The following is a 12747-nucleotide window of genomic DNA, read 5'->3' as shown; positions in this document are numbered from 1 at the left end:
AAAGGAAATACAATTATATATGCAATTAATTTGGATACTTCTGCTCATCCTACTTACTTCTCAAATAAAAATTAGCTTTTAAGTGTTCTTTGAAGTATATTTGGATACATAAGCATCAAATCAAAATAAAATTATCACTTAGTCATTGCCGACTCTGCCAGCTTGAGAGCTGACAGATGCTCAGATGCCGATTTAAATAAAATGCCTTTAAGAATATTTCAATTTAATCATTAATTAGTTATCTGCATTTACCCTATTAATTAGCTACATTTACTGTGTTGTGCTGAAATCGCCCATTCTATATGAAGTCTTCTTAAATTTTGTTTTCTTCAGAATGCGAAAGATACTTATTTGTTTATTTATTTTTAAACAGGGCGCTTTTGGCGCTCTTCAGAAGATATGTGAAGATTCTGCTGAAATTTTAGATAGTGATGTGTTGGACCGGCCACTCAATATCATGATACCTAAGTTCTTGCAGTTTTTCAAGCACAGCAGCCCAAAAATACGGTAGGTTTATGAGTTGTACTTACAGTTACCTGTTAAAATTCTTTTACATTAGCAGCAAGGGTGCTGTTTTGTAGATGTCTTTAAAACCTGCTTAGCTATTTTAAATGATCCTGCAGAAACCCACAGAGATTCCATGCATCATTAATTTTCATTTTATCTTTGAATAAACTAAACTTAAACTATGAAGCTTATCTTCATAGTTAATACAAGAATCTCACCTCTTCATACAATCAGTAAATGATTCTGAAAATCAAATAGCTTCTTTTAAGTTTTTGCATATTATTACAAAAAATTCAGTACTGTGGTTAGAACTTATTATTCTCATTAGAAATAACAATTTTACATGCCTTTTGTAATGGCTTCAGCAATGGGAGAGTGAAAATTCTTTTGCTGACAAAAGTTTCTGATTCTGACAGAAGAAAAAATTCTGCATTTAACTGAACTTCCAACTGAATCAAATTAAATGGATTCATCAGCCTTCACTGTAAAACCATATTAATCTCTCCAAAGTAACAGTATAAAAGAAAAATTCCAGAATTAAATTGTTACTGCTAGTATTCATTACAAAGAACAAAAAGCTTTTACCCTGAATTGAGCCAAGGGAGTGCCCCTGCCACAAGGAAGGCTAATGGTATCCTGGGCTTGAGTATTGCCAGCCGGTTTAAGGGAGGTGATCCTTACCTTATTCTTCCTGGTGAGAACACACCTGAAGTACTGTGTCCAGTTCTGGACTGTTCAGTGCAAGAAACACATGAATATACTGGAAAGACTCCAGCAAAGAGCTGTATAAGTAAGGGTCAAAAGAGTTGGGACACACCAACATATGTAAATACTTAAAGAGAGTGAGAAAAAAAAAAAAGCACAGGCTCTTTCCATTGGTGCTCAGTGGCAGAACTAGAGGCAGTGGCCACAAACAGAAACTCAGAAGTTTCTTCTGGATATCAGAGAACAGCTTTATTACTGGGAGGATGACCAGTCACTGGCAAAGGTTACCCAGAGAGGTGGTGGAGTCTCCATGCTTGGAGATACTCAGTAGCCAGCTGGACATGGTCATGGGCGACTGGCTGTAGGTGGCCCTGCTTGAGCACAGGCGTTGAACAGATGACTTTCAGAGGTGCTTTCCAACCTCAACCATTCTATGAGTCTTTGTAATTCTGTGAAATGTGTTTTATCTTCTCTTTGAAATTATATTTGACAGCTTTAAGGTGGCAATTCTTTATTGCCAAGAGTAGTAGATAGTGAAGACCAGGACTAACGATAGGACTCTAATACAGTTTAGGAAGTCATCTATAAAAGATGCTCACTAAAGACATTATGAAACAAAATGTGAACATGGTTTTGTGGAAAGATAAACTTAATAATTATTTGGAGCTGGGAGAGAGGCAGAAAAACAAGCTTTTTTCCTTACCACACTGTACAGTCTTTCACTTTTTTCCTGTGTTGCTATGTTCATGGCTTTGACACTTAAACCAGTTTCAAGTTTAAAGTCTACCTGCCAGCCCACAGCCTAGTTTCAGTACATAGTGCTGAGGTACGAAAAGGACTAGTAATGTCAGTGCAATACTTTAAATCTACTAAAATACAATTTTTGAACAATGTTTTATGACACAGTCTTCCAAGAAATGTCTAAACAGAACAGAAATTTGAAGTTACAGTAGTAAAAATACTGTAATGAATCTACAAAGGGTTCTACAGGTAGTTTTGCCTTATGCCTCTGACTTGAGAATTTCACTTTTGTGTCTGAGAATGAAAAAGACCTGTAAGTAATGGCTTTGCATGAAATGAAATAGAATAACAGTGCTTCATTTCTAAAAATGTTTCTTCCGCAAATGTTTTAGTATGTATCCAACTGCATGTGTGGTTTTTTTCTAAGCTACATCTATATTGTAAACACATTCTGGTCTCAGTAAATTGTAAACATATTGTAAAGATAGCTGCATACTTAACAACAAAGAAGGTCAAGCTAAGATACCACCATATTGACTTGTATGGAATTATTATTATCTGAGAAGATCACAGTCTTAAAATGCTCAAAAAGAACATATATATGGTTCAGAAAAAATATGCCAGCTGTAGTCATCCTAGCCTATTTACTGAATACTTTATTTTAAAATATTTATAAGGTATATCAAAGTATAAGGCAGTACTTAAAATGTAGTTTAGTAATTTTTCTTGGTAATGCTACAGATGCACAGATTTGTTCTCTCTTGCCTTTGAAGATATTTGGTTTATGCTTTTGATGCCTGAGTACACATTAAAAAATGTTCTAACTCATGAAACATATATATTTTAACTGTTTCTGTTGTAGGTCTCATGCAGTGGCATGTGTCAATCAATTTATCATCAGCAGAACTCAAGCTCTTATGTTACACATAGATTCTTTTATTGAGGTGAGTATAAATTCTTGGTTGGAGGTTTAAGTCAAACTACCTATCTGATTTATCAAGCGGTTTGAACTACGTTTTACAACCACCTCAACCCCTAAACTCTCCATTTCTTATTGCCCAATCTTAGCTTAAGCCTCCATGGATTGAAGTTCACTCTGTATGCTTGTGCTCAGAGCTAACCACAATGTAAGCAAAAGAAGTAGGTGTATTTCAAAAGATGTTTCCATTTCCTAAGTAAGGAAAGCTTTTGTTGTGTAAAGGTGCAAAAGTAATGGCAGCAGTCTGTCCCATACCTGTCCTGAGAAGTGCATGTCACTGGGCCTGTCTGCCTGTCTGAATAGTGTTACTGAACCTGAGAAGGTTCTGGGTTCTCTAGAGTATTTTATTTGCTTCTCTTATGTACTGACACAATCTATATTAGGACCAAATATAATCCAGAAGTACTTTTCTTGTGCCGATGTTTATACACAGTGTCATATTTATGTATAAAAATATACACTGAGAGACTGAAGAGTTTATTTGCTAACCCATATGTCTTTAAAAAATAAAATAGTATTCTAAAGTGTGCGTTGGACAACTATAGAGAGACATACATCTATCTTCTTTAGTCAGTAATGTAAATTCTAATAAAGTTGAACACGATGAATTGAAGTTTTTCAACTGTTACTGCTTTCTAACAGAATCTTTTTGCACTGGCTGGTGATGAGGAGCCTGAAGTACGCAAAAATGTTTGCCGTGCTCTTGTAATGTTGCTGGAAGTTCGAATGGATCGCCTCCTTCCTCATATGATTAGTATAGTTGAGGTGAGTCTCATATCCTAGATGTTCTGCAGATTCCCCTGTTTGACATTGCAGAAATAATGAATAAAAAACATTCATCAGAATGTTGTTGCTCTTGCACTTGTTAGCTCTTTGTTTCCCTTTAAGACTGAGATTGCAAAACATTATTCTTATATAATTGCAAATTGACATTGTGTTTGACAGGCAGTGCATATGGCAGTTGTTTATTCTTCGTTAAATCAATTATCCCAAAATGCCCAGGATCACAGCCAGGCATTGCATGACCCTAAGTGCAAAGATTGTGTTAAAAGTCTAGCACTAGAATTGAAACTGCTAAAGTTTACACATTGGAGCTGTCACTTTTTCAGGTGTGTTGACCATAACAAGGATAAAGCATGTTATTTTACATTGCTGAGGTGCTCTTTGAGCTGCTAATGAAAAAGTTTGAACATAAATGTTCTATTTTATACAAGTAATTTATTTTTATATTGTGTAGTACATGCTTCAAAGGACCCAGGATCAAGATGAAAATGTGGCTCTGGAGGCATGTGAATTTTGGCTGACTTTGGCTGAACAGCCAATTTGTAAAGAGGTATTATGTCGGCATCTTACTAAGTAAGTATCAAGTATTACAGCTCATATTTATTTTCAGACAGTCCTCTTAAAATTTCAGTTGACTTGTTCATGGATACTCTTAGAGACAGTGTATATGGCTTGCAGTAGAAGAATTCCATAGCTAGTTCTTGTGCCTAGTAAAATTGAAAAGACTTCTGTGGGTTTCAGACCCCATGAACTCCAGAAACAATTTAACTGTGCCACTGTCATGCTTACCTCGAATTTAACAAGCTGTTACACTTCACATGAATGCAAAGATATGGTAAAATGCACTTAAGTGAACAAATCTAGGTGACATTACCCACAATATCTGGTGTATGAATATGTTTTCTTGACTACTGCTATGTAGGCATCTCTATGCAGTGCTTCAATGTGCATTGTCATGCAAAGGGTTCTTCATTTTAAAAAGAGCATAAAATAAAATGACACACCTTGGATTTAGAAATCAGTTTTGTATAAATTACTCCTACAAGTTGAAGAAAGCCTGTACAATTTGTTGCTTCATACTTCTGCAGCGTGATGGTTTGAGTTTCAAAACCTACTTCTTCAAAGTTTCAAAAAGTTTTCCTCTGCCTCAAGAGATAGATCTTTGATTGAATGGAAGTAAATATCCATGTGTGTAGTAGTGTCTTTTTTTTTGCAACAGTGCTTGCAATTTCTCCAGACTAATTTGAAATCTTTTACAACAGGAAATTAGTTATTCAGTGTTGCCATCAAATGAATACTTTCTTTTCATTTATGAAGACTTTTAAATATGGACAGAGTTCTCTCAAAATTTTGTGTGGAAGAACAGAGTGACAGGAGACACGTCCTTTTCAGCAGAAAATAGCATTATAGGTGTGAAGTAATTAAAATAGAAAGTAAAATTTTGATTTTCCTAACCAATTAACAAGTAGAAATTTGAGATTAAAACATGTACTGTTGCAGAGAAAGACTAGGAGTTAAAACCAGGAGAATAAGTGTTACAAGAAATTATTTTAAATTTCAAAATGGTCTGATTTAATTCCTACTTTTGTAGTTCAAAAGGCAAAAGAAGTCTCTACACACACCACATGGTTAATAGCTACTAGTATTAAATCTCTTTTGGCCTACATGAGCCTTGACACTGCAACAGCATTATACTCATTTTTTTAAAAAGCTTTTAAATTTCTAGAAAAATAAATTATTAAGAGTCACATCATGTTTTTCCCATGATCTTTCAATGTCATGTGTGTTTAAGGCAACTTATTTGTTGGTGAGTCCTGTTTGACTATGAAGCTATATAAGCTTGTCAGTATTTGATAGTCTTAAAATTTTGTATGTTAAATTAAAAGTGGGACAGGATCTTCTTAAAACTTTTTCATCTGGTTTCTAATATCTGTTCCATTTTATGCCTGTGAACTTCTTTATAAAATGTATACTTCACAAAGTATGCTGCAGAAATGCCAATGATTATATTTATACTTACTATTCCTTCATTTAAGCTTTAGAACATAATGTGGCACTGCAGTGTGTGAATATTAGAGCAAGCTTGATACCTTCAAAAACAATACTCACGTGCAAAACATAGCAAGATTGAGTCTGTCACTGTTGCTGTGTCATCCTTGGTTATTAGTTTCATTTGGCTTATATATGCTTACTTGTTTTTTCTTTTGTTGTGGTGAACGTGTCTTAATGGGAAATATTTGACTTTTTTCCTTAGTACTTTTTTAGCTGTACATCTGTACAGTTGGAGCCCCATAGCCATAACCTGTTTAATAATTAAGTAAATCTTAATATGGATTAGTCAAGATTTCTGCAATGTTGAAAGCTTGTCTTACTGAAGTAATCATGGGTTGATAGGAGAGATTAATGTAGTTAGGCCTCTGTCTTTAACAATAGTGAGGTAGAGTCTTCATCAAGAAGTAAATAAAGTGACAAGCACTATTGGCAAGAGTCAACTTAACACATATTATGGGAGTTTGAGTTCTTACTGAAAACCTGTAGGTGCAATTTCTGAAGGGTGCTTCTGAATAAATTCATCAGTTGTGCCATTGGGCTACTTCTATTTAAAAGTTTGTCATTTGAAGTAACACTTTTTCTCATTACAAAGTATTGATGAATCTTATGACATAGAACTTGGCTTAGGTAATAGCCCTTTTTATCAGGCTAAGGTATTTCTCTTATGAGTTGGGAGGTGAGAGTTACAACCAAAATTATGGCCCGTGTAAATTCAAACCGTTTTGCTTTTATATGTGTTACTTTAATATGTGTAACTATTTCTTTGTAGGCTGATACCTGTGCTAGTAAATGGTATGAAATATTCAGAGATTGATATTATTCTGTTGAAGGTGAGCATATGTTTCTTTTACTCTGTTGGAATACTTGCTTAGGTTCTGACCTATAAATCAGAAATGATTCAGGTCAGAGTGGGCAGACCTAGCCTACCATCTCTTCAGTGGAGAATTAACTTTCTGCGGCAAAGTAGGCTGTTCCAAATACTAAATGCAACTGATGCCATGTTGGAAAATAATCTGTGGCTCTCCTGCTTTGTCCCAGTCCCCTCTCACACAACTTAGGCAGAGCTGGGATGCTATTACCATGAACTACTTCAAGAATTCAGCATTAAAAAAATGTTCAGAACTAATTCTAATGCCTTCCAGGTTGAATACATAGCTTTTTCCATCACTACCTATGTCTGTGTATCAAAATTTCTGAATCGCTTCTTTCTATTTCATTCCCATTGAGTAACTTATTAACAAGAAGGTTACTTTGGGGGTGAACATACCTCTCTTTCTTGTATCTTTCTATTGTTTTTCTGGCAAATGCAGCAGTAGAACACAGAAACAGTCCCATCTTTTTAGTTGAGCAGCTCAGGTGGGATGCGAATCTTTTATAAACTTACAAAATCTTGAACTAAAACTACATTGTTAACTTCCTTAAGCGATACAGTTGAACTAGTTTATCTAATAAAACAATTTGGTGACAGGGGGATGTTGAAGAAGATGAAGCTATTCCAGATAGTGAGCAGGATATAAGGCCTCGTTTCCATCGTTCGAAGACGGTGGCTCAGCAACATGAAGAAGATGGTATTGAAGATGATGACGATGATGATGATGAACTTGATGATGATGATACTATTTCTGACTGGAATTTAAGTAGGTCAAAGTAATGTGTGAAATGCTTTGAACAAGAGCTACTTACATAATACAAGAACCACAGTAAAAAGACAAGTTTGTATATAAGGAATACCAAGGCTCTTTTTTTGACTACAAAAAAAAACCTGCTGACATAATTGGTGGGTTTGTTGGAGGGGGGAGCCTTTGAGATGACATTTCGACTTTATAACTATATTGGCAAAAGCTATCTGTAAGCTTTTATTTTGAATATGGCAGATCAAGTTACAAATATTTATTTGATACAATTCAATGGAGCTTTCAGGCCTAATATTTTAATTCTATGAAATAATATAAATCCTGTATCACTTGGCTAAATTCAGTTTAAAAAGAGAAAAAAAAAAACTTTGCACATTGATAACTGGAGCAAGCCTAATTAATGCTGTCTTTAAATTCAGTCTTCCCTCTAAAATTGGGTTGTGTTTGATTTGGTTTGCGTTTTTTATTTCTATGTGAACATTCTATTGCCTATAGCCCTTACAGGTATTTCTTTTCTCAGTGAGGAATTTGCTTCTCAATACAGTACTTTAGTTGTGAAGGTAGGAGATGGCTCTGAGGAAACCAGAGTTCAGATGTCCTGTTGTGGGGGTCATAGGACCTTTAGGTTAATAGGCTATGTTATAAGGAAAGAAAACACCACAAACTTCTTTTTTAAGTTCAGTGACAGAAAATAGCTAGTGAAATTCTGACAAATCTGATTTGAATTTGCTTTGCAAACAAACTCATTGTGAAATAATGCTATGAGATGTGGGCATAGCTACAGAGGGTCTTTCTTCCCAAGAACACAAGTTTTCACAACAGGTGAATTTAACTTCGGGCTTATGGTTGAACAATTTTGAGACATATCTGAAGAATTATTGCTCTTGAAAATATGCATGCAAATATGCTTGTTTCTGTAAAGCTGCATCTTGGAAAAAAGTGTAGTAATATTCTTTTTGTCACTGCTGTGTGTAGAGATTGCAGAATTAAATATGCATTTTCTGAGAAAGAGCTTAAATGACATACGGTGCCCTGTGATGCACAGTTTTGATTAAAACAGTGAGAAAGCTGAAGTTGTTCAGGAATGGTGGCCTAAAAGAGAAAGAGTAGAACACTTCAGAAGTCTGTAATAACATATGTTATCTGGATTTGAGAAAATTTGAATTATCTGAAAATCAGAATTGCATGCCCTATTTCGTGTCTAGTGTTCCATATTTGACTTCCAGTTTGAACAGAGGTGAAGCACCAGCATAGCTTGACAATTACCACTATTGCTGACTAATGAGACCAGTGCAATTCTTTATGGCAGATTAAGAAAGAATTTATATTAAAATAGCTTTCTAAGAACTGTGGCTTTGCCCAGGAGCACAGTGGATCCCTCTGTAGTGTAATGGAGTGGAAGTATGTTCCTTCCTAGTGCACTGAGAATCCATTGGCAGCTCAGAGTTAAAAAGGGGATTATATTGCCTAACTACAACTGTTTGTATAATAAGCAGAGATTAACATTGTTAATTCCCTTCAGGAAAATGTTCTGCTGCTGCTCTAGATGTCCTAGCTAATGTATTTCGTGATGAACTTCTACCACACATCTTGCCACTGTTAAAGGAATTGCTCTTCCACCCCGAGTGGGTAGTTAAAGAATCCGGTATCCTTGTTCTTGGTGCAATTGCTGAAGGTAAGGCAACAGTTCATATCAGGTTGCTGATTTTTAAATTGATTCTAAAGTAGCTTGGGTGAATGTACTAATGCAAACAAGTGTATGTCCTTAGCTGGTTTGGTCATGGTGATTAATCTCTTCCATCTACTGATAGGTGACTGCAGTTATTTTATTTTTGATTTTCAAATTTATGTGTATTTGGGAGGCTAAATAGATTACATAATTTATTTTATTTCTCATTTTCTAAACATTACAGTATAGAGGTGTTGATATCTCTCAAAATACTAGCTTGATTTCATAGAAGGTAAGTATTTAATAAATTTTATCTTTAGATTTTAAGTGTTTCCAGAAGTGGAGAAGACCATTCCTGTGACTTCAGTACACTAAGATGCCTTTTGTAGATGGTCCTCCAATTAAAACAGGCTAACTTCCATTCTTATTTACTTACTCACAGTCTTGCTTGGCTTTTGCCTGAAGCTCCAGCATCTCTGATCTCTGTCCCTTTTGCAAGCTGAAGAAGTAGATTTGGGTTCATGTCTGGATTATCTTTTTTTTCCTCGCTGTCTATTGAACATATTTTTTTTTACAGTTAATAGAAAAGTCTTAGTTGGTTTTGATTTGAAGTCCAGCAAGGTGGAAGTTAGTACTTCTGGCAAATCTCAGTGTCTAATTGCCCTTGCTGACTTGAAGGGTGCAGCTTTTATTCCTGGTCAATATTGGTGTGATTTTAGGAGAAATGAAGAAATTTGAACTTCTTAAGGGATCCTTTCTCATGTGATGATTTGTTGTCAAGACAGTTTCTCTTCTTGGTATTTTCTTGCTTTTTCCTACTTAAGTAGACTGAAGTAGGAACTTTAAGCTTTAGAAATTTTATTTGGATGTACTTGCTGTACTATATTCAATAAAGCATTTCTGGAGACTGGGGAAGCACTGAAGTAGAAATGTAATTGAAAATAATGTAACTTCAATTGATGATGTAATTGTTATCTAATAATTTTAATATTTTCATTATTATGCAGTGTTATAATAATTATAATTATTATTTATGTAAGAGGGGTTTTTTTAGAACCCTAAAAATATAAAATATTTTATTATAAAATCATGTAAATTAGACAGACTTGCTTTGTTAAAATATTTGTATTTTTAATTGCATGTTGTGTTCCTATGTGATAGAGAATGAAAATATGTCTCTCATAGGGAACAGAAAACAGTGGAGTTTTTCATTAATTCTGGTACTGCAATAGCTGTATTTTTCTTTCCAGGCTGCATGCAGGGTATGATTCCATATCTTCCAGAGCTAATCCCTCACCTTATTCAGTGCCTCTCTGACAAAAAGGCTCTTGTGCGCTCCATTACATGCTGGACTCTTAGTCGCTATGCACACTGGGTAGTTAGTCAACCCCCAGACACATACTTGAAGCCATTAATGACTGAGTTGCTAAAGCGTATCTTGGATAGCAACAAGAGAGTACAAGAAGCTGCCTGCAGGTAAGCCAAAGCTTAAGCAAACATCACTATCCATTACACTGCTTTTTTTCCCATGGGAAGCTATTCTCATACCCTTATCAGTCAATGCATGACTCCCTTTCTAGCTCTTAATGTATGCTTCCTCTTAAATTAGAGTAGATGCGACTTTCTCCCAGATTGTAATAACATGAAAAAAGTGAATGTCTATTTCTCTTATGCAGTTTGTTTGCAGAGTATCTAAGACACCAGTTTAAAAAATATCTTGTATTAAATTAGCTGTTTGCAACACTTACTTTCAATATATGTTGTTTCATTGACCAGAAATTTGGTCTTTTTTAAAAATGTCTGTGAACAGGGTCAGAACTGAATACAGTGGAAAGCTGTCCTATCATTAGATAACTTAAAGTGTTTGTACTTAGCATTACCAAAACATTTTGCTTATGATTATTTCAAGGGATATTATCTTTCTCTTGAAATGAGGTGTTGGGGGGTAAAATGCCCTTCTCCCCCATGTCTACTTCTTAAAAAAAATTGATTGCTTAATTAATGGATGCAACATTAATGGAATGGGAATGTGTGCACCCCCTTATGCATCAAAAAAAACTACATGTCAGTTTTTGTCAGACTGGAGTGTACACAGCAAGCTTTCAATGTTTCTTCAAGAAGCAGTTACATATGCCTCTGAACACCTGAAACATAATAATAGTAGTAGTAGTAATAAAAATCATAATAACAGCTACCTCCAAATGTCAGTAGTGCCTAAGGAGAGTGATGAGTTCAGAGTTCTTGGACTAAGCTTTGCTCAAAAGGAAAATATATCCTTGACTGAGGACAGATACAATGACTTTGTGAATGTACTTAGTAAGATTTAGGAATTAAACACTGTTTCCATTTTGTCTCCAAACATCTGCAAAAATTTGGCTAGCAAGTTTGGGTAGCTTTAATGTCTTCTGTATTTATTCTATTTAAAAACACCCAAATGGACAACCCAAAAAACCAAACAACCAAGGAACAAAAAAAATCCCCAAAGGAAAATCTTCCACTTCTCCTCAAACTCTCCTTGTCCAAAACATGGCTGAAAATCTGCATTTAGTTGAACACAGCTGTGTTGTGGTGTAGTTAAATAACCTCGCCTGGTGCTTATGACAGATGTGCAATGGGCCGTGGAAACCAAGAAATCTAGAATGGAAATACTAAAAATTACAGTACACTTGATTTTTTTTTTTATTATTATAAGTCCATTGTCAGACATGGAGTGTGTTTTGAGATACTTTCTTTAGAGCAGAAATTCACTAAAATTACTGTTACAACTAAAAATAAACTGGGAAACTTCACTGTAAGGAAAATGTAGAGTTGTCACAAGTCAAAACGTATTTACTAGCTTTTTTAATTGTAAGGGGATACAGTGAACCTTCTTGGACAACAACAAAGAGCTTCATCCCAGCACTGAGTAGTTGCATACATTGTTTATGTCTATCAAATTGAAGACTGAACACAGGATACTGTATTTTTTTGTTCCTAAATTCAGTATGGTAGCAGACGTCTAACATTCACTTCTGTACTTTCGAGAAACTGCTTCTTTAGTTGGTGACACACAGAATGATATTTTACTGAAATACATTTATTTTCCTGCTCAAGTTGTGTGCCTTTCTGAAAGAATACTTCAGAATAAAAAAATAAAAAATAAAAAATTCAATAAATAAAGTAAGAAAACTAGCTATTTAGAGTTCACAGTTCTCTTTTGTTAAAAAAACTGCATTTCTGTATTTGGTAGCACACAGTGGAGTGTTCATCTTATGCAGTGGTGCATGCATTTTAGTGCAGAGACTAGCTAATAATAATCTTGTTGAGAGAGCTAGACCAGTGTATCTTCAATAGCTAAATAATTCTTTCCTTTCCTTAATGTTTCTCTGAAGCAGTGTGTCTGCTGTGGGGGGATTTTTTTTGATTTTGTTTCATTTTGGATGGTTTTCCTTAATGCTGCTGCTGAAACACAGATAGACAAGCTGAAAAGTTTCCATGATGTCATGATGTGTACTTTGACCAAGGGCAGCTAAAACTGTTCATCGTCGTTTAGTTTTCCATGTCTTTCTATGTATTTTCTATGTCATGAACAACTGACAGTACAAGGTGATGTTTGCATTGTACTGGCGCAGCAGCATCAAAATGTCTAGGTGCAACTACTGTGTACATTAAAGATAGTGGTCCATTTTTAACTTAAA

General features: G+C 35.0%; 1 protein-coding gene across 3 annotated transcripts in view; it reads left to right on the top strand.

The window, feature by feature from the left end:
• TNPO1 (transportin 1) overlaps positions 1-12747 on the top strand; it is a 73984-nt gene that overhangs the window by 41335 nt on the left and 19902 nt on the right. For all 3 annotated transcript variants that reach the window (XR_004982034.2, XM_036402867.2, XM_036402868.2), the window contains exons 7-14: positions 374-507; positions 2816-2897; positions 3575-3697; positions 4170-4288; positions 6537-6597; positions 7236-7404; positions 8924-9076; positions 10321-10546. Coding sequence is in view for 2 of the 3 variants with exons in the window: in XM_036402867.2 (XP_036258760.1) it covers positions 374-507; positions 2816-2897; positions 3575-3697; positions 4170-4288; positions 6537-6597; positions 7236-7404; positions 8924-9076; positions 10321-10546 (1067 nt within the window). In the remaining variant the exon portion in view is untranslated. The remainder of the gene's footprint in view (positions 1-373; positions 508-2815; positions 2898-3574; positions 3698-4169; positions 4289-6536; positions 6598-7235; positions 7405-8923; positions 9077-10320; positions 10547-12747) is intronic.

The sequence above is a fragment of the Molothrus ater genome, chromosome Z, assembly GCF_012460135.2.
Source record: "Molothrus ater isolate BHLD 08-10-18 breed brown headed cowbird chromosome Z, BPBGC_Mater_1.1, whole genome shotgun sequence".
In the NCBI taxonomy this organism is placed as follows: domain Eukaryota; kingdom Metazoa; phylum Chordata; class Aves; order Passeriformes; family Icteridae; genus Molothrus; species Molothrus ater.
Note: the sequence above shows the minus strand (reverse complement) of the source record. Positions and strands in the feature narration are given on the sequence as shown.